This window comes from Brassica napus, chromosome C5 (genome assembly GCF_020379485.1).
Source record: "Brassica napus cultivar Da-Ae chromosome C5, Da-Ae, whole genome shotgun sequence".
Classification (NCBI taxonomy): Eukaryota; Viridiplantae; Streptophyta; class Magnoliopsida; order Brassicales; family Brassicaceae; genus Brassica; species Brassica napus.
In genome coordinates this window covers 34202568-34227109 of record NC_063448.1, presented here as the reverse complement: position 1 = coordinate 34227109, position 24542 = coordinate 34202568, and the positions used below count along the sequence as shown (strand labels likewise).

Below are 24542 nucleotides of genomic sequence, written 5' to 3'. Positions count from 1 at the left end.
AGTTGCTGGTTAGATGGATTTGGTTGCTAAGCAAGGATATGGTATATAAAGTACCTCTAAGGTTGGAATTGATTTGATGTGGCTTGCAACATTGTAGAGGTGATGATAGTGTGTTCTTAAATTGTGTGAGTCTCTGCTGTTTTCAAACCTGTTTCATAAAGACTACTCTATGTTTTGGTTGAGGACAAGCAAAAGAGTAAGTCTGGGGGAGTTGATATACCATGGATTTTACCTATTTTTAGCCATGGTATATTAATGTTTTAGAATATAATTATTCTGTTTTGGAGTCGTTTTAGCATATTTACAGGTTAATGAGTATTTTGGAGGAAAGTGGTGATTTTGGTGCATTTTGGAAATAAAATGAGAAGAAGCCCGTAGCTGACCACCAAACCAGTCCGGAGGTCGACATTTAGAGTTTAACATCAATCGACAGTGAAGCGCGTAAGACCCGGCTTGGTTTCCACCCGACTTGGTTTCCACCCGACTTAAAACCCAAGTCACACACATTTACAGAAATACCCCTGGCCGACTTTAACCTAATATTTATGTGCTCTGCCATTATTTTAGGCAACACACGCTTTTATACTTTCTTACTTTTCCACAGCAAACATAATTTAGGATTTTTAATAGTTTGGAGAGAAGATCCAAGACTCCTTCAGAGTTTTGTATTGGAACTCCAGCTTTTCTACTCTATTTTATTTTATGCAGTTTATTCATATTGTTGCTATGATTTCATTTGCTATGTCTGAGTAATTCACTTGTTAGATTTATGGTTCAATAAGGTTACGAGGGATTAGCCCAAAATATAGAATTGCTAAGGTGATAAATATCCTTCAAGGAATTGTTATTAAAGCATGTGTTCTAGAGTGGCTAACTAGATAGTGGACAACTACAACGGTAGGTTCTGCACCAGAATAAATTCTCTTAAGCTAGGATTGCTAGAAACAAGCGACAGCTAATCTAGACAATACTAGTGAACCTATCGATCAACTCGCTAAATCTTGCCTAAGAGAACATTGATCGACGCTTTTACCATAGCATCGATCGACGCTCGATCCATATATATCAACAAGCAACAGTTGAGATATTGAACTTAGTCAATAGGATTGATTCAACAGTGAAAGCTGGAATATTTTCTCATAAGAAGTCAAGTTTTAAGATTGACAACCTGAGTATTATATACCTCTATAATCATGATTACTTGAAACCCTAGGTCTAGCGTTTTCTTTTAGTTATTTACAAACCTCAAACCAATCAACTGAACAACTACTTTGTTCGCTTTGCTTATTTACAGTTTTCATAATTTACCTAACTTAATCACTATTGATTAGGATATATTGTGTGTCTTAGCTCCTTGTGGATTCGATCCCTAAGTACTACAACTAAACATTTTATTTGAGAGAGTAATATGAGAACTGTGAATCAAATCTAGTAAATTCTATTATATGTTCTCTAAATAAATTAATTAGTATATTCAGTACTAACATCAGCTATGTTATAGGTAGAAAATCAAGAAAAAGTTCCTCAAACAACTGCAAACAATGTAAACATGTTTGAACGAATATTAGATAAATCAAAAGCACCCCTTGCTCTTCAAAAGCATAAGTATGTTTATGAAATTCTCTTTATACAAACTAAATAAAGAACAAGAAGTATAATCACAGAGTGAAGACCAAGACAATAAAAACCTTATGAAATGATTCAAAGTTACATATTTACACCGAGTAGTAAATATAAATGATAAATATTACTATTTTTTTGTTTTTATTATTCAAACCCCTGATTTTTTAAAAAAATATATTGATAATATCCTTCTCTAAAAAAATATATATATTTGCAATTATTATTATTTTCTTTTTTTATTTCTAAAAATATTTGTAATTATTTTTACAATGGCTCAGAGAACCATATAGTAATAAGAGTTCGACATATAGTCATAAAAATACCAATGGTTTTGGATCGATTTAAATTGAGCTAGTATAGTAAAGCTGTAGACAGCTTTAATGATATGATAAATAAGAAAACTTCACAAGCTTTTTTCTCTCTTACGAGATAAGGCAATGTGCATAGCTTTTGACATTATAGTGATGATGAAGAAAGATCTGATGTGGAGTTCAGGATCATGGATTCAGGGTATAGTGGATAGAGATCACAACCAGAAGCATCAGATTTCATTGTGGTTGCTGTTTGATTTGTCACACCTGACGTGCTCGAGCTACCAATTGTAGTAGTGACCCTCATCTTTGAGATACTAAGTTGTGTTCATATAAACTGTGATCTGACATTACCGGTGTTATTTCCATCTCTCCCTCGAGCATTTGCACGGCCTCTAACATGGTTGGTCTTAAGGCAGGTGATGAGTTTGTGCAGACAAGAGCAACTTTGATCATCCTTACTGCTTCTTTACTGTTGAAATCACCTTGGAGCACTGGATCTACAACCTCCATTGCGTCTCATGTCTGGTGTAGAGCCAGCGCCTGAGATTTGATGTAGGAAGGGGTTAGTAAACTCGTAGAAACACAAGTACACATATTCAACTATAAAAATGTGAATATAATGGATTAAAGAGATAGAAAAGCTCAATGATTACCCAATTGATAAGCGAGACATGATCATCTTTTCCCTGCGGTTTAACATTACTCTTCCCACTAACAATTTCCATTGCCACAACCCCGAAACTGTAAACGTCTGCTTTCTCTGTTAATTGACCCCATAGTGCATATTCCGGAGCCATATATCCACTGCGGCATTAAAACAACCCCAGGATGAAACATATCTTTGGCTATGGTATGGTTTTTTTTTTTTGCTTTATGTTTTATAATTACATGGTTCCTGCAATTTTGGTGCTAATGTGACTGTGTTCTTCTTCATCGAGCCTAGCCAATCCAAAGTCAGATATCTTTGCATTTAGGTCTGCGTCTAGAAGGACATTTGTGGTTTTTATGTCACGGTGAACCATTCTGATCATTGATCCTTCATGAAGGAATTCGAGCCCTCTTGCGATTCCAACACATATCTTTTGTCTTGTTTCCCAGTCCAATGTCTGAGAGTTATTTCGTACAATTAAATTGTAAACCAAAAAATGATATTACATTACATGTGTTAACATATTTCTACTAGAAATGACATCACTAGAACTCAAATAGACTTAAAATTAAAGAAAAGATGAATGACTGTTATTTACCATACAACGCAAGCGCAAGAGAATTGTTTTCCATGTATTCATACACGAGTAGCAATTGATTCTTCTCGACACAACATCCATAAAGCTTGACAAGGTTTGGATGGTTCAACCCTGAGATCATTCCTATCTCATTCACAAATTCACGGTTTCCTTGGCATGAATTAGAAGAAAGCTGTTTGACTGCTATGATAATTCCATCCGACAGCTCTCCCTGCATTGAGTTTCTGATATCATAAACCAAAACAACAACAGCCCTATTTACTCAGATATCTGTTTTTAGCTTACTTTGAATACGGTTCCAAAACCTCCTTCTCCAAGTTTGTTGGCTTGATCAAAATTGTTTGTTGCAGTTTGTAATTGTCTCCACGTAAAGCAAACAGTTTGCAAACCTTGGGTTTTCAGATCTACTTGATCAGGTTCCCAAGAGAAAATCATTAACAATGCTATGAGGGTATATGATGTATGGATTCACATACGCTTTGAACTCTGTTACCTCTTTCTGTCGTGTTCTTGTCTCCTCTACATCTTTTCAAAGCATATAACCCAAAAGCCAAGATAGTAATTGCTACAACGGCACCCGTTACCCCAAAAATTAGTGTATTCTTAGTGTGGTGCTTTGTTATCTCCGCTGCAAATGAAAGAAATGTAAGTATATATACATTTACATCATAAAACAAGCCACAAAAGTATAAACAAAGTATTTTTCTGTCTTTGGACCTCCACATTGTGGCTCCCGGCCTGAAATTTTTAAAAGATGAAGATTATCGTTAGATGGCAGGAACCAATGAAAAACTGAAGTTATGGCCACTTCAGAGTAAAACAACACGTTTGACAGTTAAATAATTTGGAGTTTCAAGCAGTGTGTGTTACTTACTACTGTGACACAAAGAGATTGCAGATATAAAGGGACCATAATTTCCTCTTTCGGTAATGAGAGTTGTCCCTTTCCCTGCCCAATATAACTGAATCTCTAACACATGGTCGGTCACGTTCAAGTTCACTTCTTTCACAACAGGTTTTAGAGTTCCATTAGCCTCCTCTTTTATGTTAAAATCCCTTAAAAACAATTCTCCCTAGCATACGAGGAAAGAGACTAATGGAAATGAACTTCCAATCTGACATAATCGATTAATGAAAACAAATATTCAGTAAACTTGACGCTTTACCTGAATATAGACGTCAAATATGCGTCTGCCTAGACGACTGTATAGTTTTTCGTCTGTAAACTGAATCTCCATAAAATGGAGTTTCACATTGTAGGCTCCATTTTCCAAACAAAATGCATAGTAAACCAGAGAAATAGCAGATCGACGTGCAGTCTTATAAAAATCAGGGGAGCCTCCAGGTAGAGTTAAACTAGTGGAAATGGTGTATATGTCATTCGACAACAGACCTGTGTTACTGATTCCCCTGTTTTGAAAGTGTTGATTTGTCACGGATTTTGTTTCACTGTTATCAACTTCATAAATGATTTTACCCGAAGTGTTTGTAACCGTTGTACTTTCTCCACCGCAATTTATATGTAGTGAGCGCTGATCTACAACTAATAACGACTATAACCGTCAACAAAAAAACTAGACACGTCTGATTTGTTTTATATGATACGAATATTATAAAAATCATAAGCATATACGGGCTCAATAGGTACTTACATCTCTTGCAGTTCATTGGACCAGCGCACGGAAGAAGTCCAATTCTTTAGGAAAAGAAGATGATAGTAATCAGGCATCTGATCAGCACAAGATATCTATTCTTGTTTCTGGATTGTTGCAGGATAAAGTAGAAGAATGTACTTACAAATTGTTCTTCAAATATGAGCTCCGGAATGTGTTAATGTTACTGATTCAACAGAAAGTGGAATTAAACATTTAATTAACATTGGTAGGTGATAAACAAGTCGATAGAAGATATATCTTATATACCAATATATCATGTTCAGACCTTTTGTCCTTGCAGGTAGAAGACCATGAGAAATTGTTGTAAGAGATATCACTTTAAGGATTTACCAAATATTAAAAACCAAGAAAATGATTAGCTGGCATGATGATGTAAAGCTTTTTCGAGCTATACAAACAATTGAAGTTTTGAATTGTACATATTGGCTTCTTCGTAGATTGACAGAGCAGATCCAACGTTTCCCGAAAGCATGTTTCCAGTCAAATAGCTGAAAGAAAATGTTGAAACAATATATATATTACTCGAGCGTGATTTTGTGGTATTAACAACATTAAAAGGTGTTCAATGCTTTAAAACTCTAGATCTCAAATTGTAGCACTTACGTATTTGCGGGTGCTTTTTCTAGTTCTTGAACTCCACCAGTCAACTTGTTAAAAGATAGATCACTTCAGCAAACAACATGTAATAATATTACTATTATTATTTAGTAAGCGCGTAATTGTATATATCCAGTATACTCTCATACTTGCATATTAGTCTCATACGCATAGTCTATAAGTCTTTTTCTCTCTACGATGCTTTCTTAATATGATTACCCATGAGTCTATAAGTTCACATAGATGTGCATATGTGATGTAGCGGAAGCTTTATATGATTGAACTAAAGATCCGTTGATTCTGAGAATACCCGGAAAACTAGAATAACACAAGGATCTTATTTAGTCTAAGAATACCAAAGATTGTCTTCTTAAATTCGTTGAGATCACCAATGATCTAGCCGAAAACAAGGATTAAAGAGAAATCTCTTAACTTTTATTAATCAAATCATAAACTGAATACAAACTTAAGCCTAAACGGCTAATATATAATAAAACCGAAAATCCTAAAACAATAAAGATAATTATCTAAATAATTAATAAAACAAATAATAAGATATTTAGAAATATTCTAAATACTTATCTACATCAATATGTAACTGTAGAAATGTCATTTTAGTACGTGAATCCAGTCTTATGCAAACTCATTAGCAGAGAAATGTGGAAAGGTATTATACAAAGCTAAGTTTAGACAAATTACTATCTTACACAAAGTCTTTTCACATGTCATCAAAAATAACTTACAGATTCTTTAGGTTTGGCATACTCCAGATGTAAGATGGAATTGGACCAGACAAACCCACATTCCTCAAAGTCCTGGAAAAGGGACAGAGACCTAATTAGTTTGACATTAATAAAATTAAAGCACCAATAAGAAAAGTGGAAGATATGTACAGGGTTTGGATGGCTCCGCTGGATAGAATTGGAAAAACGTTTATCCCAGTCGTATCACTAATTCTCCTGCATATGAATATATTCGCATAAAACAAAACATCAGTCTTGTTTCAGTTGTCTTTTTTTTGCTAATCTATTGAAAGTGGTTCATTACAGTTCATTAAGATTTTTTAACCGGGCAACTGCTTCAGGAATAGGCCCTTTCAGTCCACTTGCATGTATATGTCTGCTGATCATAAACACAAGTTAGATTGTGCATAAATACAAACTATAAGAGAAACTAAAATAAGCAATGAAGGAACGAGCTTACAGCCTTTGAACCCCAAACCAGTTGCCAATATATGCAGGGATGGTACCACTGAAGTTATTATCACTTACCCTACTGAGTAATGAAAACAAACAACTAGTTTAGAGCTTCCTAAAACTTTTCATAAACTGAAGTGAGAATTTCTAAATGGAAAGTAAGTTCACAACCAAACAATCCATCGTAAGAACGAACAACAAGAAAAAGTTCAATATAGGTGCCAATAAACACAACTCCTTCCTCCTAAGCGAATTTACTAATTAAAGTTGAGCATCTTTAGTTACGAACCAAAAGTAAGGAACAACTTACAAATCCTTAAGGTTCACCAGTCTAGCGAGAGTGATTGGCAAGCTTCCATTAAATTGATTGGATGCAAGATGCCTGCAAAAACACAGTTTCAAAAAACATCACAGTGTTGGAAACTGATTGGATGTCTGCAAAGCCAGAGATTGTCTTACAGTTTTGTTAGGTTGGTCATACTACCAAGCTCATCAGGAATTGGACCAGAGAACTGGTTGGCTTCAATTCCTCTGTATCACATTAGTGTAGTATCAGACTAATAAGACAGAGGGTAAATCCAAACAAGATAGAGGTGTGGGAAACAATTTGAGACCTACAGGAACGTCAGACTCTTAAAGTTTTGTAAACCAGCTGGTAAAGGCCCAGTCAAATGATTCGCGCAAAGCGACCTGCCAGAAAACTCAAAGTTACTAGCAAATCATGAGAGAGAGAGAGAGAGAGAGAGAGAGAGAGAGAGAGCTGACATGGAAGTAAAGTATGGCAAAGAAGCCCACTCCATTGGGATTGTTCCTGAAAGGTAATTTCTGCAAAAATCTCTGCCAATAATAGCAAAAACTCGCATGAAACTTTAGTCGTTGCTAAAGATTTTGTTGATTTTTTTAAGGACTATTTCAAATTATAATCTATGAATCTCTTAAAGAGTAGACCAGACCGTGGAAACCTGGACGAGTTTGAATTTGATTATAATCAGAAAAAAGTTTAAAGTTAAATTACTTAAATAAAAAAAGATGCTCTCCCAACAACATTGGTAGTTAGGGCTTATAATCCTTGATCTAAATTTTTGATTCGAATGGTAGATCTTGTTTTTTCAGATCTGTTCTCGGTCATGGATCAAGGGGATACAAATCAGGGAAAAAATCAATGGAGAGAAAGGTAACTCCTTTGTTTACCAGATGATCTGATAAAAAGTACAAATGAGATTATCTTTTAGACTTGTGTTCTCTAGTAGTCATTGTAAAGGGACACACTTGATGTAAAAGACTGTTTTTGAATAAGAATTTAACATTCATTCAAAAAAAAAAAGTATAAATGAGATTCGGTGGTCAAAAGGTTTCGGTATAAGGTTATTAGAACATGATTAATGAGGGGTTCTTAGGATGGGGTTCTTAGGGAATATATGAACCCGTCTCTAAAAAGTTAAGAACCGGTTCTTAAATATCTTAAATAATCTTATTTAAAAGCCGGTTCTTAGCTTTTTAAGTTAAAAGTTAAGAGACGGATTCTTATATTCCGTTAAGAACATCATCCTAAGAACCTCCCATTAATCATGCTCTTTCTTATATTATTTGGCTTGTCGTTAATGGAAGATTTTTCATTGAGACATTGAAGAATTTCAGAATTCCGTTTTTGTTCCAAATGATATATGATTGGCTTATCAAATTTTAGTGTTGTGTTTGATTTTTGTATTAATGCATAGAGAATTGGAATATGATCATGCAGGCCTGTGATCAAGAGAGGATATTAGAATATCCACAAACAGAGGAAGAACCGACTTTTCAAGAGCTTTCAAGTCAGATGATCGTGTCTAGCGTCCTGGACACACCCAATCTTACGATCAAAATGCAACCCCCCCCCCCCTTCTTTTAATGGTCCTCTCCCTCTTCCCTCTCCCTTCTGAAAAAGGAGGAATGGACAAGACAATCTTTGATTTGCTAAAAAAAAAATTTAGACAGTTCTAAACGCCTGGAAACAGGAGAAATTGCTACTGCTGGCAGATCTGCTCCGTGAATCTGGGAAGATAGTCTCATACATCTCAAAGGAAAAGCAGTTATCCCGGACACACTTACCTCACGCGCATGAGTCTCCTCTGCCTGTGACACCAGCATGGTTATTCGAGATTAAATCTATTCCTCATCACGATCCAAGAAACACTTTGATCCAAGGTATGTTGAAATCTCCTCTAGTCAAGATGATAAAGCGAATTAGAATGTAGAAATTATATTGTGCCAGAGCTAGACCTAGAGGAACCACTGACAGGTTGCGATAGCAAGGTTGATAAAATGGCTGTGGAGACTTAGCTTATACAAATGAATCATGCGATGATTAATAAAGATGATTTGCTTGGAGATACTCATGATTATGATGCATGACAGATTAAAGCAATTTTTCAGATATCTCCAGCAATTACTGAAAAAAAAAAACACTTGATTGATCCAGTTCAGTATGTAGCTGTGCCACCTATAGTAGCAGCACAAAGCTCGACAAAACAAAGCCAGCTGATAAGAAACAGTCTGAAAGACACATTCCAAAAGGCTACCTGAATAAAATAACTCCAAGATGCATTGACCTCAAAGGCACAAAGCATCTAAGAAGCTTATGAATCATAGAAGTCATGCCTCACCAAAGAAGAAGCCCAACTCGGGTAAACGCCTTACTTCTTCTTTGATTACTTTCCTTCGAAATGAGGTGTTCTCTTCTATTATAAGAAAGAATTCTTTGTCTCTCTCAACTTCACTGGTGTCCCTGAAACCACCCAGTAATTCCTTGGAATTTTCAGGGCGCCAGAACCTATCTGAACAAGCAACATCTCCAAGAACTTCAAGGAAGATCCATCTCCCTCCATAACTCTCTATGTTCCATCATACAGTTTGAACCATAAATAAAGAAAGAGAGATATATATCATATGTATCTTTAAAACACACCCAACAAGTTATCATATGTGCACTAACCATAACTGGCACAACTTCAACAGCTTCAAACAAGCAAACTCAAATCCTTCCCAGTCAATGATGGCTGTAATTGTGCAAATTCTAGCCCGAGAAAGTATAAGTAAAGACCTTTTTGAAAATTTTATCATGAACTCTTGTTTCCACCAAAAAACCTAAATTTAATTTTTCCTCCTTAACCCAATATTTTATTGCATTGTGTTTTCGCGGTTGATTGAATCCACGCATATACCATGAAAAGATTGACGCCATCTGTTCCTACGAGAGGAAAGCTTTTTGCTTTGGTTGTTAATCACTGCATTCACCAATCCTCTAGTATTCGCAATCATCGACCGACCTCTTCCTTTTCTTTTCTGTACCGAATTAAGTTTCATTCTTTATTTCCAGCTATATCTTCCCGTTCATGAATTTGTTCCTCTTCATTCAGCGGAGCTTGATATATCTTGTCCTCCATAACTTCTTCATCCTCCACAATTTCCCCTTCCTCACGTATACCTTGAAGGAGGTGAAAGCTATTTGGAGAGACAACCTTTTCCAACAAGTTTTGTTCCCTAAGAGCTATTGTGACTCTGCCCTCCCATAGTAACCCACTTCTCTGGTTCCGTACCAGAGCTAAGATTGTTTAGAAACAACCTCAAATCCTTCCCAAAATTCTTCACAACGCTTTCTTGTAGTACAGAGGTTACTGGAAACTTTTCTAGTTCATTAAGTAGTTGTGCAACAACCTCTTTGCCAGATAGTGTACCGACTTCCTGATTTCTATCGCATGTAACCTCCTACTGTTCTTTCTCATGTGGCTTCTTCAGAATCTCCACTGGTATTTCCAGCTGACAATCCTTCTCATTATGACCCCATTTAGAGCAAACACCACAACTAAGAGGGAGAAATGGGAAGCTCATCCCAAACAGTGACATCCTGACCTTCTTTGCCCTTAAAGTAGATCTTCTTTGGCAGTGGCTTCTCCAGATTAACCTCAACCAGGACTCTTGCAACATTAAGGCGAACACAATATTCAGTAGTGAGATGCAACTTCATGAATTTGCCCGCCGTCCTGGATAGAAAACTAAGACCCTTCTTTGAGTTTAAGTAAATCAACTCATAGTGGCATTGCTGAGAGATCCGGTGGGGCTTTGGCTGTCTCTGGAGTCCACTCATTCAACATCATGGGAACTTCCGAGATATGCCAAAACTTCCTTCTAATGATTCTGCTGCGAACATGAGCATCCTCCACTCTGAATAACACAGTCTTCTTGCCAATAAACTGAATATCAATCTTTGAAGCCTTCTCCGGTGAAGCCCAAATCATGTTTACTGTGGAATGAATGGAGCCTATGTTAGGCGCATCATTCATATAATACCCACCACCAAAAATTTCCATAGAGGATCAACATCCACCAACAGCTCCTCCGGAATAGAGACATCAGCAACACCATCTCTAATCTCAAACTCCGGTTGAATCTCTTCCGACAAAGCATCAGTTACTATTGCTGAGTATGATTCCTTTTCCGCTGAGATGCAACTTCATGAATTTGCCCGCCGTCCTGGATAGAAAACTAAGACCCTTCTTTGAGTTTAAGTAAATCAACTCATAGTGGCATTGCTGAGAGATCCGGTGGGGCTTTGGCTGTCTCTGGAGTCCACTCATTCAACATCTGGGGAACTTCCGAGATATGCCAAAACTTCCTTCTAATGATTCTGCTGCGAACATGAGCATCCTCCACTCTGAATAACACAGTCTTCTTGCCAATAAACTGAATATCAATCTTTGAAGCCTTCTCCGGTGAAGCCCAAATCATGTTTACTGTGGAATGAATGGAGCCTATGTTAGGCGCATCATTCATATAATACCCACCACCAAAAATTTCCATAGAGGATCAACATCCACCAACAGCTCCTCCGGAATAGAGACATCAGCAACACCATCTTTAATCTCAAACTCCGGTTGAATCTCTTCCGACAAAGCATCAGTTACTATTGCTGAGTATGATTCCTTTTCCGCTGAGCGCCACCCCCCCCCCCCCCTCCACTCCTAACCCTCCCCTATTTTCCCTTAGACAACCAGCATCATCCCCTCCAATAACCTCCTGAACTTCCTTACCAAAATCTCCTCCCCTCATCGCCTGAATTTGGAGATCCGATTGATCCCATCCACCAGAAACAAGAGTCCCATCATTCTTAATCTCCACAAGAGCCATCAAAGCTACTTCAGAACCCGCAACCGAAGCACTCGAAACCCCCTTCTCCTTACTTTCCACCGCCTGAAATTTTTTTCTTCTCTCTAACAAATGCTATGTTGAGTGATACTCCCTGGTGAGTAGTTCCACCTGTTCCCGGTTAAGATGTTTCTTTCTAGGTTTACTTGTCTGTTCTGGAACTGGTTGTAGATCTACTTCATATATCTCTGTTTCTGGTTCTGATAGGCATCAGTAGAGTTTTAGAAAGATCTAAAGTCTAATCTCACTTCATTTTTTCGTTTTTAATTGTCATGGTAGATTCGTGTGTATGTGGTCATTCTATGTTTGTTTTACATGATGAGTAAATACACCAGAATGATGAGTCAAGGAGGAAGCTCCAACCAAGCGAGAAGGCGGCTTGATCTTCATGATGGCATCATTTGGATCCTGAAGTTTGATATGATTGCTATGGCCGAGTGATTCAAACTCACCTTTATTGGAAGGGTTGTCCACCTTGGTGGAAGAAGCATTAAAGCTTTGATTATCTGCTCCTGAGAGCTCGCATATGGAATGTTGAAGGTCGGGTGCATGGACTGAACCTAAGAAATGGTCAATTTCAATGTGATTTCGACAATAAAATACACATGATGGTGGTACTGAATATGAGGTCTTGTTATTTTAACCAATAGAACTTTGTGCTTGAGTGATGGGAGAAAGCCTATTCGTAGGCTGTATCAGATTATAAACGCACTTTACCCCAGATTTGGAGGTGATGAGAAATCCATAAACCATTTCTTATTCTAATGCATGTGTACTCCAGACGTGGGAATTATGGGATATTCCATCAGTTCCAGAACAATTCCTGAGTGGTTCCGTCCGTGGAAATTTTGACTTCCTCCTACTTACAAAATCAGCAGAAGGCGTACCGGCAAAAATATTATCAAAATTCTCAAGGATTTTGTCATACTTGCGGAAAGCCAAAAATGATAAGCTTTTCATCAACAGACATCTCGCCTTTAGACATTACAGAGGGTTATTCAAGAGAGCTAGGTTTGGAATGTTGCACTAACAGTTTTAAAGACAAGAGACGCGAGGGAATTACCAATCAACCAACCGGGAAGAGAAGAATATGTAACACAGAACAAGGTGTCAAATGGATGTATCTTGGACAAACGATCAGTCTACTTTGGATGGAGGTTTTGTTATAGAGCAGGAATCGGGAATCATGGTCTTTGGATCTCTAGGAAGGAACCAAGTCCATCCACCCATTCACATGGAGTTCAACACACCACTATGAGCAATGAGTAACCCTCTTTGTATGGGTTTCCATCTATGCATTTTGCATTGGATTAGATGAAAATGGTGAAGCCGATCGATGACGAAGAAATACAACCGTCTCTCGCTAAAGAATAAGAATATATTGTTCACCTTCGTTCTATGTAATTCACCTTATTTTTACTATTTTTTATTTCTCTCGATTTTAGTTTTCGAACAGACATCTTTGGAAAATGAGTTTGTGCAAATGTTTCTAAATTTTCTATATAAACTATATGGTTATGTCATAGTTAGTTTCTTATGCTAATCCTTTAGAGCCAGTCTAAAAATATATAGAATTTTTCATAATAGAATTAGTAATTGGAGTTTAACGGTTTTGTTTAGTAATCTCAAACTCAAATTACAATCTAAATAAAATTAAAATTATAAACAATCATAATCAAACTCTAATTGTACAACATTAAAAAAATTTAAAAGAAGAATCAACATTTTCTACGGCAATTATAACATTTATGGAAACTTTTTGAGATATACCATATTATAAAAAAAAATGTTCAGTATGTATCACAAAAAAAAAATGTCTTTCTAAAATATCACTTATATAATACATTTAATAAAGTAATGAAACAATTTAAACCCATAGCATTTTTAACTTAGTTTTTCGTTTATTGATTAATTATTAACTTATTCGTTTCTTACAATATGTTAGGAGAATCCATATTTTTGTCATGAATAATTTTACACTGAATTTGAATTACTCAAATTTTAACCGATGAATGTATTTAAGTATTTCAAATATATTTTTGACATTTATTATTTTAATGATGAAAATATTCTTGGTACTGGTGATATTTTGATGACGGAAAATGAAAACTGTAATGTACTATATAAATTTGGGTCAATTTGTTCTTCATCAAAATTAGATAGTAAATTGGAGATGGTAGTGTAGTGGCGCTTGAGGGAAATAAACCCAATACGGCGAACCCTGGTTCGAACTCCGCTGGCTACACGGATATGGGCTATTGTTTTCGGCTCATTTGAATGTCCAGGAAAGAATCTATTCGTGGGTTGTACCTCCACCCGGAGGTTAGGTTTGTGTCTTTAATAGATCCGGGTTTAATTTTTTTTTCAAAAAATAAAATAAAATTAGATAGTAAAATATATCTCCATAAATTCCATTATATCCGAGGAAAGAAGAAGAATGAATGAGAACATATATGTCAATAGTTTGACAATCTATTTAATATAATTGATGTATTATTTGAGAAAAAATGATTCATCAGAATATTATTTTTCTAGAATAAGGTCACCATTGAAATCTAGATTCCTTTTAATCGATTGTTTATATATTTGATTCGCCGTAGAACTCACATAGATTGCAGATACTGAAGTTTGACTAACTCAGGTGGAAGTTTTCCAGGAAGACTGAGGGTCTTGAGTTTCCTGATAACCACAAGATACTTTGGTTCGATGAAAAAGAAAACAAAAAAATACATTAGAAAAAGAAACTCACAATTCTGTAATATGGCATGTCGTGCTGTCGTTGAAGGTACAGTCACAAATAATGCTGTTCGTGCTCTCCGGATTCTGAGCATCATCAAACTTAAGGATTCCTAAATGGCAAGGATCTCCGTTCCGTAGGTTCAGTGTCTTGATACCAAGTGTATTAGCTATCTCTCCAAGCGCTTTTACTGCATAATACTTGACCAAAATAAAATTAATACTTATACCCACAATATCTGCAAATTACCTGTGATTTTTCTAAATTTTTTTAAGAAAATGGTGATTCTGGTATTATATTCATCTTTGTGAAGAGCTGATGAATCGGCCGACTTTGTGATAATGGTGAAGAACAAAAGAAAACTTGAAAAGACGACCGACATGTCGATATAAATTATGTATATTGATTTTTTTGTTTGTGTGTGTTTGATTCACAAATGGTCTCGTCAACAAGTGAGTCAATACAACATTATAATATATGGAAAATACTTTATATTTTTATTTTAGGGAATTTTGGGTCGTCGGGACGACCTATATCAAGAAAATATTGTCAAAAATAATTAATAATTCTGGTCACAAGGTCTATAGTGGTGAACAGAGAGGTTCATAAATTATAGATATTTTATCTTTTTATGTGTTTGTATTGGCATATAAAATTGGGACCACTAAAAACCCAAATCAGAGGTTCAAAACGAAGTAGGGAGCATTGAAATATATGGTAGATACTCCTTTAATGGAAATTGCAGTTGGTGTCTACGAAAACGCTTTTTATTAGGCATATGGATATGGTACTATGTATTTTTTTTTAATATCAAATTTGCCCTCCGTAGCCGGTCACGCTTAGGTTCTGACACAAGCATTTCTTTGTTTTAAACACGCAAAGGCATTTATGGTGAGAAGACGTGAAATGTTAGCTTTTAGTGCTTTCAATGTTCTGCAAAGAACCAGAAAGTTTCTTTTATTATTTATCGTTGTTGATCTATCACATTCTCCACCGTCTCTTCATTTTGCTAACAAAGAGCGAAGTTATCTGTAAATCGATCTAATGGGTTCACGGAGTGGAGAACTTCCTGGCAACGGATCAGAAGGTTTGGAGATGGAGTTGCTGAATATGATGTTCGCCGACGGCGAAGAACCAGTGGGAGTCAGAGTGTTAACGTATCAGTCATCTTGGTCCATCAATAGCATCCTCAACGCCCTTCACGAAGATGAGATCCAATATTTACGCTCAAGTCCTTTCGGTAAGATTGTTGAAATTGCGGAGAAACCAGCTTTTTCTAGGAGATTCGCGAGATTTATGCTTTCTAGGCAGTTAAAAGTTGAAAAAATCCACGAGGCTTGGTTTCGGTTTGCTGGGAAACCGATCCGATTTTCCTTTCGAGAATTTACTATTGTGACTGGTCTTCCTTGTGGCGAAATACCTCCTAAACCGAAGATGAAGAAGAAGCGAACAGTTAAAGAGAAACTCTATTGGGTCGATCTTTTTGGTTATGTCGAAGATTTGAGCGTATCAAGAGCTCTGAAGATGCTGCGAAAAAATACTGTTACTGATAAAGATATCTGGATCAAAGTTGCTTGTCTCGCAATTGTCTCCTCGGTTTTGCTTTCGACAAATTTGAAGATGAAGATGCTCAAAGAACATGCAGAGCAATTGGGAGATATGGAAGAGTTTTTCGCTTTTCCCTGGGGTCGTTTGGCATTAGACATGCTTATGAGTAGTATAAAGAAAAGAGATGATATTTCACTCTCTCAAAATACCATAGCCCTTAAAGGTTTCGCTCTAGCTCTTCAGCTTGTGATTGTTGAAGCTGTTCCTTTATTGACGGAGGTCGTTCAAGAAGCATGTTCATCCTCTGACTCCGACAGCGGTGATGAAGAGATTGATGGTATGAAACATAAGCTGAAGAAGTAGACGTTGAGTCCTGGGCATGCTCGTGAAGTAGACAAAAAGTGTGATGTACGTATCTGCCTTATTTAAGTTTAATTCACTCTCTTTACAATTATTTCAATTAGGTTGTTCAGCAGTAAATATACTTGGTAAGTCATGTTTACGAACTTGTTGGCTTCTTGAATTTGTTTCCCCTCAGGTTGTTGTGAGGAGTATTATTCCAGAGGATCCGGCACGCCCCATTGATGAGTCCGTTTTTCAATGGGCGGATGAAGTTTATGATCGTAAAGTGGAAAATCTGCTGAAACTCATTTCTCAGAATCATGTGTTTAGAAAGGAGATGTTCAGAGGAGGAGCTACGACATTAGATGTTCAGAGGATGCGTGAGAAACCAAAAGTTCAGGGGAGAAAGAAGCGCACTATCGTGAAGGGTAAATCCTCTTCCCTTGCTGATGATTCAAGAATTATAGCCGTTGTTAGTGCGTTGTTGAAACCAGAGTAAGAGAGGGTAGATGGTAATGTGGCATCGGCTCTTGCATCTGTGCGAGAGGTTTCTTCCTCAGCACTTTCCTACCAAGCCAGTGTTGTTTTAACGGTGGAGGTAATGCTGAAGGCTTTTAAAGAGGAGATCTTGAAATCGGTTCGGATTGCGAATAGAAAACTTTGTGTTGCAACGGAACCCACCACTCCGCCCCCTGTGACCACAAGCAAGGGACTGACGCCTGCAAATCCCCCGGTAGGTGGTCTCGATGCTAATGATGCAACTATATTAAATGTGTTGGAAAATATTAGCCATTACTCCACCCCGCCAGGGTCTGCGGATCGTGTGACTGTAAGTCTCGTGTACTTATTGAAATGGTAGACGATGTAAGTACTATGGTTTAGTTATTGTAGATTAAGTAGTTGAAATTATTCAAATGTTAAGAGTAGATATGTAGGTAATTCACTTTACGCAGCTTCTCTTCACCGGGACAGTTGTTATGTAACTATTTTGCAATTGTTTGGTCTGTTGGCATTAATTTTGCGCATTTACCTGGGTAATTATGTTTATGATTGGCTTTTATTTCAGATTTTCCATAGATTTCTGTGTTTCTGAATATGTATTGTAGTGTACCCATTTTCGTGTTTGACTGCATATTCATTTAACAATTTTATGTATATATATTCTACCATTCCCATTCATATCGAATTGAAGTTAATTTTTTGGCCGCTCTCCGAAGGTAGATCTCATAACGTGAGACGGGATTTGGCTCCTTCTCCACGTCTGGATGCTGGAAACAATGGTGTATCTGCATTTTCGGCGAATAGCAAGACTAATGAGCAGAATGAACCAGGGGTAGCTTCGTTACAATCTATTATTTTAATTCCTTCTTTGATAACATCTGTTAATTAAATGGAATTTTTGTCATCTATATTTTGTAGGGTAGTCCGTCTTTTTCTCTGGGCTTGACTCAAGATCAACCTTCTCCTGTTCCTGTGGTAGATGATGAGATGGGTGACAATGGAGATGGAGATAAAGCTGAGACAGTTGCTGAGCCGATGCCTCGTCGCACAAGCAAGAGGCTAAGACTTGTGCCTCCTCCATTGATAAGTGATTATCAGTGCCCGACCGCTATTCTCAACCGTGCACGTGAAAGCAAAATGCTTGGTTCCAACTATTACGAGCTGCCGGTTATTCGGGAGAAGTTTGCTAAACTAGCCATCATACTGAAGAAATCATAGTAATACTGTTGCATGCTGCCAATGTCGTGTAAATATCTTTTATTTTTATTATCGGTGTCGGTTTACAATTTGTTCTGATATCTGGTTCATCTTATTATTAGTGTGATAAATGTTGCTGGCCTGTCCGTCACTGCGAAGGACATTACTGATATTGCTGAAAGGATTCGACCTTTGCCGGCAAAGGTATGTTACTGGGTGTATGAAGTTGGTTAAGGTTGATGTTTGAATATAGGAAAATTAGTGACAGTTCTAGATAGCTTTGCGGGTGCTCATAATTTGTTTTCCATTTACAGTAGTTGCTAACATCTGGTTTATGTAATTATGTACTGTGGTTTGTGAGATATAACGTTCCTGTGAATTTTGGACAAATACTTGCAACTGCCCAACTATTTTCTTAGCTACGGAAGTATTTCAACTCTGAATATTGTAGGTTTTTGATATTCTTATGAGGCTGGTGAGATCAATATGCTACAACCATGTGGGTTGTAGTGGCGCCACAAAACCTGAGTTCCTCGATAGTAGGTTTGTCTCGATGCTGTGTAAGAATTACGAGAGGTTAAAAAAATCAAAGGCGAAAGATTCATATGTGTTCCCTAAAGGTTTGGTTGACTGTGCGGTTAAGTGTTGCAGTTCTGGGAATGCGTCTACACGCTTCTACATGCCGCTACATGTTGCGAAGAAGCATTGGATTGGTTTGTGTGTGGATTCTACTGACGCGAAGATATATGTTTTGGATTGCAATCCATCGGTCTGTGGTGATTCTGAGTTGACACGGGAGCTTCTTCCTATCTCCGACATGTTTCCATATCTGTTGAAGTTTTCTGGTCTTCTAGAGGTGCCTGGAAATAGTCCGCTGGGTCAAGAAAGAGTCAAAGGTCTGGCCCAAAATAACAACTCAACCGACGCTGCGCTGACAGCTGCATTGCTTATTCAGGCACATGCTTTGTTTGGAGTAGAAATATGTAGGTGTATCACTCCAGAAGTTATTACAGACGAGGCACAGCGGGCAGCAGTAATGATCTACGAGTTCCACGAGAAGCTTTAGTCAAATTCTTGCAATGGCATGGTTTTTTAGTTCAGCGTCCCTAAACGTTTTTGCCCATTTCTGGTTTGCTTTATGTTCTTGCGTTTTATTTTTCATCGGCCAAACATTGTTAGTTTTTTCCTTGCATGGGAACCTCATATAACATAGTCCATAACCATTATGTTGCAATGCAGTGTTTTCTCGGTTCGCAAACATTAAGTATGTCATTCTTCTTGAATGGTCATTTTCCGATTTCATCTGCAAGTCAACCTCGAATTTAGTATTTCTTCGCAAACAAGTATGAAAATAAAATTACAAGGAAGGGCTAGTTTTCGTTTGTGATAGTGATAAAAACTGATATGGTTGAAATTAAACTTAGCACAAAAAGTATTAAATTAAACTTACATGAAAGGTCTAGTTTTAAATTTCATTTCTCTTTCTATGGGGTTGCTGCATCCTGTTGCTTCGGTGCCAACTCTACCTTTATGTAAGTTGATGCTACTATTACCAGTGGTCGATACAAACAGCTAGGGAACCTGCAAATTGAATCTATGTTTATGTAAGTTTTTGTAAGTTGATACAAACAGCTATGGAACCTTTAATTTGTTTAGTGTTCTGAGGCGCCTTTCGTTTGTGATGCTGTCCTAACATATAAACCACGTTTTTGGGTGGGTTTCTGAAAATAACTTATCTTAATGGTTGGTGCTATATATGGAGTGTTTTCTGTTACTCTTTTGTGATTATCTGACTATATGAGTGAACTTTTAGCCGGTTATAAATTATTTACTGCGGTTATTTTAAGCTCACTATTTATTCTATTAAACGCTTTAGGTGATTCAGTTCCAATGTTTCTAACCGTTTGTGTTCTTCGATTCGTCTTTTGGGATAGATGTATTGTTACCAAATATTTTACATTGCATTACATCATCACATCATACGTCATATTACACATAAAACCAACTTAACATAGAAGCATTAGGAAACGTCACCACTATTTTACAGCGTAGCTACATTATGACAAACATAAGATTTAGTAGACCTGCAACCGTAAACCATAAGTGCAGATAGTAGAGCAACAAAAACCATCTTCTGCCCTGACGACTTCTACAAGCCAAAAAACCAGCATAAAACCCCCTCCCCCTTTTTCAAGGACGTCTCTCCGTCTCATCGGTATGCTCCTCAACTTTAGCAGGTGCAACGTCAGCAGCTATTTCATTTGCTCTTAGCGGGGTTAGCTGAGCCGATGTACTGCCCACCTCATTGTTTTGAGGATGAACCAACTCTGCATCAGTTGGCTTGCTTCCAACTTGAGCACCCATCGCAGAACTCTCACCTAATGATGTTACATGAAATCATAAATTGAGTTAATATTTTTTTTTACCGATAAACCTTATGAAGTCAGCTTCGTTATTGCATCATCTTAGAAGGTTATGGTAAACATTAAAAAGCTTGGAACTATTGACTAATTTGCATTTTGTACCTTGCACACATGCTGTTCCCTTACTTATTTCTCCACTTGCTACAGAAAATAGGCTCTTTTGTCCACCCAATTCTTCCCTCGTGGTAGCCCCAACCGAAGAAGCTGCAGATGATTCGTCGCTGAGGAACTGAATTGGAGGGCCGATTGGAGTGTTGGGGCTCCCAATATTAAGAGCTGTGTGTGGGTTGCCTGTGTGTTCAGATCCAGGAACCCCATATATATTCGCTGTAGCTCCAATGCGTACCTTGACGACATTAAATTATCCCAATAAGTAGTCCTTGTCACTTGAGGAGGCAGAGGCGTAGTATTGTAATGGGTCTGCTCATGTGGGATAAAGCTGCCTCTCCCGCCACCGTGACCTGCTGCAGGATGATTGTTGATTGTCCATGCTCCACTGGGAAATCCATACATATCTACACATTTGTGGGATTATCTATAGGTTTCAGTCCGTGGTCTACAGATGTTAAAATTAAATGATTCTACTGTAAAATATAACCGTATGTGCTTCGGTGAAAGTCTAATTACCAGCTTCGTAAGTGTGAGATAACTGTCCCACTCGCTCTGCCTGATTTGCAGTGACCAGTCTTGGCTCTGTTATAGGTGGTTGAATATGCTGAGGAACAACGTGATCTCCAGTAATATCATCTGCGCCAACATTAAGGTCGAGACGGTTTCTGGCTCTCTCTATTTCGAACGAAAATCGATACAGACTAACCATCTCCGCTTCACTGAAAATCTCCTTTAGCACTTCATCGCTACATACTAGTTCTTGTCCATGCGCCATATCTGCTGTCAATGTTTTTGTAAGTATATGTGAATATATTTATATATGATTAGATGTTGTAAGTGATAGTAAAAGAACATTATTTGGGTGTATGATAGTACCGTTTACAGCAGAGATGTGCTGTTCTTCGGTGATCCCCTCTCCAAGGAAAGTTCGATTGCCAATTTTAAACGGAGCTCTACAAAGGAATTGGTACCTAGCAACGTCTTCGGCCCCGAAAATGACACAAATTTGCGGTTCGGTATTCCATTCATGAACACTCATTAGCATGTCAATATCAGGATTGGCAACAATGTTGTGAGGCGGGCATGTTTCACCGTCTGGTTCAAGCATCCACTGTGGGAGTTGGAAAGTGATTAACAGCGGTGTCGCGGGGGTAGGTTAAACACCCCTCTCACAAGCCTGTTAAGCTCGTCAATTGTTGAAGTGTCGCCAAGGACAATATCTTCGCGAAATACCGATTGATCTTGAACAAACCTCCAAACCCCTTGTTGGGATTTAGACCACTGACTCTTGACTACACGAACGAGGCGAACCATCTGTTATGTTTTGCAAAAAGGAGAAACAGTATTAGGGTATCTAGTAGAATGTTTATAGGGTTTATGAATTAAGGAAGAAAAAGTTTAAAATTTTTTGCAGTAATTACGGTACCTACTTTAGGTATAGGAAAGATGCGAAGGGATGAAATTTTGCTTGCCTTTTTAACTCTAACCTCTGCAACACTCCCAGATAACTGAAGCTTTGTTCCGATTTTTTCAGTCTTTTGCAGGTTATAGTGTCGAAGAGATTGTTGCATGTTTATGAAAGGAAGATGTGTCTTTATATAGCCAAAATTCTTCAACTTGCATCCGGTCAATATCTATTATGTACCTCAAACCAGAGAATCGTTTCCATATCCAGCCATTAAATGCGCAGCAGCATACCTATACGTAGGTTATGATGATGACGTGTCTGGTGAAAAGACAACACATGCCCTCTTCATTTTATTTAGTTATAAAATTCTTTTATTAGATGATTATTTCTGGGGTTGCGGTTCATTTGACTCTTATGCTGTAAGTTAATCTTGGAAATATCTTCAATAGTGCTACCGGTTTAAATATTGGTTACCCTTCTGGTTGGTTTTGTAGTGATTCGAGCAAAATTGCATTCCATCTCAAGTTTACATCGATTTTCCAGGACGTTTGACGTCATGAAGTCTTGTTAAGTGCACTACAGTATTAGACATTTTAGTTCATTATTTACTACACCATTATATATTCCGGAAATAATCGCCTTTACTTGACCGTAAACATAAGGTTATATAGGAAATTCATTTTTTCTGCTTTCATTTCTAGTTATTTCACTTCTATTTCCTTGTTACAAACACAGTTAACCATGAAAATAAAATCAATTGGGTTGTCGGGATTCTGATTTAGGTTGTATTGAACCTCTTTACGGTTTAGGGGAGGCATCCATTTTCTGGTTTACTAAATCTTTTATATTTGGTTTAGTTGCATTCTACAAAATGTTATAAAAATTAACTGGTCTCTACGGGAATGGGGTTCATTATTAACTGAATGTGTGTTGTTGTAAAGTTGTGTGTTATATCTTATATTAAATTAATTGGTTCAACTCATTTTCTAATTCAGTAAGATTTATTGATATATTTTTTAAGCAATTTCCACTTTTTACTTAAAACTTTAGTTTTTTTTAATGCTTCGGGAATACGTTTCTAAATTTTTTAAAACTATTGTATTTGGCTTTAGGAGGCCCTGGATGAGGTTTTCCTTACTCATTTTTTGGGTTTATATTTACTAGACATTTAGTCTTCTAAAACGATATAATATCTGATCAACACCTTCATTTGGGTTGAGTATATTGTCGATAAGATTTTATAAAATCTTATTAGGGAATGGCTTTTAGTTTTACTGTTGATTTTACACATTTACTATTTATAAGCTGCATTTGATATTGTAGGTTCAAGATAAAACCGGTTATTATGTAGCCTGTGTTCAACGAATTGACGGCACTTTCATATGTTTAGCAGGTTATAAAATCTTACTTGTGAATGTGTTGTTGTTTTATTTATCTTTCCCAATATCATGATTTTGCGGTACATGTCACAGTGCATATTTGACAACAAATACAGTTATTATGTCTGAAAAATATTAGTTCGCGTTACAAAATCCGGTTGTTATGTAAAAAAAACTATTTGTTTGCATAAGCAAATCCGGTTATTTGTTTATATTTACTAGACATTTAGACTTCTTAAACGATATAATATCTAAACAACACCTTCATTTGGGTTGAGTATATTGTTGATAAGATTTTATAACATCTTGTTAGGGAATGGCTTTTAGTTTTACTGTTGATTTTACACATTTACTATTTATAAGCTACATTTGATATTGTAGGTTCGAGACAAAACCGGTTGTTATGTAAAAAAAACTATTTGTTTGCATAAGCAAATCCGGTTAGTGTGATTGAATATTTGACAACAAATCCGGTTATTATGTCTGAAAAACCATGGTTTGCGGTAAAAAATCAGGTTTTAATGTATGGAACCGATTTGTTTCCGTAAGCACATCCGGTTAGTGTGTTTCGTCGTTAACTTGTTTTCGAGTTATTGATATACTAATCCGGCTAATATGTCCCAATTAGATTCACATAACCCTCCTTGTTTCCAAGTTTAGTAACTCTTATTTTGGATATCTATTTCCTACGCCATAATGTCTTCCCTTACCATATAAAATTTAACCACGGACTTTATGTTATAAAATCTTATTAGTAAAAGGGTTTAGGGGTTAGGGTTTAGGGTTTAGAATTTAGAATTTAGAGTTTAGGCTTTAGAGTTTAGGGTTTAGGGTTTAGGGTTTAGCCATTTGTGTTTAGATTTGCTATGGAATCATCAAGGTACAACGAATTTTGCAGGTATATAAAGAGTACTACCCGGATATTTATCTTTGTATCCTTATGCTTGTCTTCATATCCTTATGCTACTCACTGTAGGGAGATATTCTTTGTATGCGCTGCATGTCCACCGGTTTAAGTCGGGATAGATACTCCTTGGGGTAGCCTTTTCAGTAAGGGGGTGG

General features: G+C 37.0%; 3 protein-coding genes across 11 annotated transcripts; 1 reads left to right on the top strand and 2 right to left on the bottom strand.

Moving 5' to 3' along the window:
* Window positions 1-1929: 1929 nt before the first annotated feature.
* On the bottom strand, window positions 1930-15034 carry LOC106405702 (probable LRR receptor-like serine/threonine-protein kinase At1g29720). The gene is given in 26 exon segments (XM_048758685.1): window positions 1930-2255; window positions 2258-2477; window positions 2591-2741; window positions 2826-3052; window positions 3180-3395; window positions 3470-3588; window positions 3678-3812; window positions 3902-3922; window positions 4059-4257; window positions 4351-4721; window positions 4837-4880; window positions 4982-5023; window positions 5126-5176; window positions 5280-5348; window positions 5464-5526; window positions 6201-6272; window positions 6351-6416; window positions 6505-6576; window positions 6661-6732; window positions 6964-7035; window positions 7113-7184; window positions 7272-7343; window positions 7419-7490; window positions 14442-14513; window positions 14584-14761; window positions 14869-15034. Coding segments are annotated over 26 exon segments (3009 nt in total). The 5' UTR covers window positions 14954-15034; the 3' UTR covers window positions 1930-2079.
* A 241-nt stretch (window positions 15035-15275) lies between these two features.
* LOC106402760 lies at window positions 15276-19459 on the top strand. Of its 8 annotated transcripts, none has more exons than XR_007323992.1 (7): window positions 15276-16527; window positions 16658-17194; window positions 17683-17794; window positions 17881-18208; window positions 18282-18363; window positions 18611-18702; window positions 18811-19032. XR_007323992.1 is itself a non-coding variant. In XM_048758683.1 (7 exons), the coding sequence occupies exons 4-7, from the start codon at window positions 17950-17952 to the stop codon at window positions 19223-19225; spliced, it is 819 nt and encodes a 272-aa protein (XP_048614640.1). In that variant the 5' UTR covers window positions 15276-16527; window positions 16658-17194; window positions 17683-17794; window positions 17881-17949; the 3' UTR covers window positions 19226-19459. The 8 variants fall into 8 exon arrangements, 5 of the variants coding, with proteins under 5 accessions (XP_048614640.1, XP_013698998.1, XP_048614641.1 ...); XM_048758683.1 differs by having other exon boundaries at window positions 17881-18179; window positions 18811-19459; XR_007323993.1 differs by lacking the exon at window positions 18811-19032 and having other exon boundaries at window positions 18611-18770.
* A 623-nt stretch (window positions 19460-20082) lies between these two features.
* LOC106404957 lies at window positions 20083-23716 on the bottom strand. 2 transcript variants are annotated; one of them, XM_022703860.2, is made up of 5 exons: window positions 22120-23716; window positions 21570-22007; window positions 21210-21470; window positions 20685-21097; window positions 20083-20537 (listed from the first exon to the last, which is right to left on the bottom strand). In XM_022703860.2, the coding sequence occupies exons 2-4, from the start codon at window positions 21799-21801 to the stop codon at window positions 20724-20726; spliced, it is 867 nt and encodes a 288-aa protein (XP_022559581.1). In that variant the 5' UTR covers window positions 21802-22007; window positions 22120-23716; the 3' UTR covers window positions 20083-20537; window positions 20685-20723. The 2 variants fall into 2 exon arrangements, with proteins under 2 accessions (XP_022559581.1, XP_013701043.1); XM_013845589.3 differs by having other exon boundaries at window positions 22124-23716.
* Between the last annotated feature and the right edge of the window lie 826 nt (window positions 23717-24542).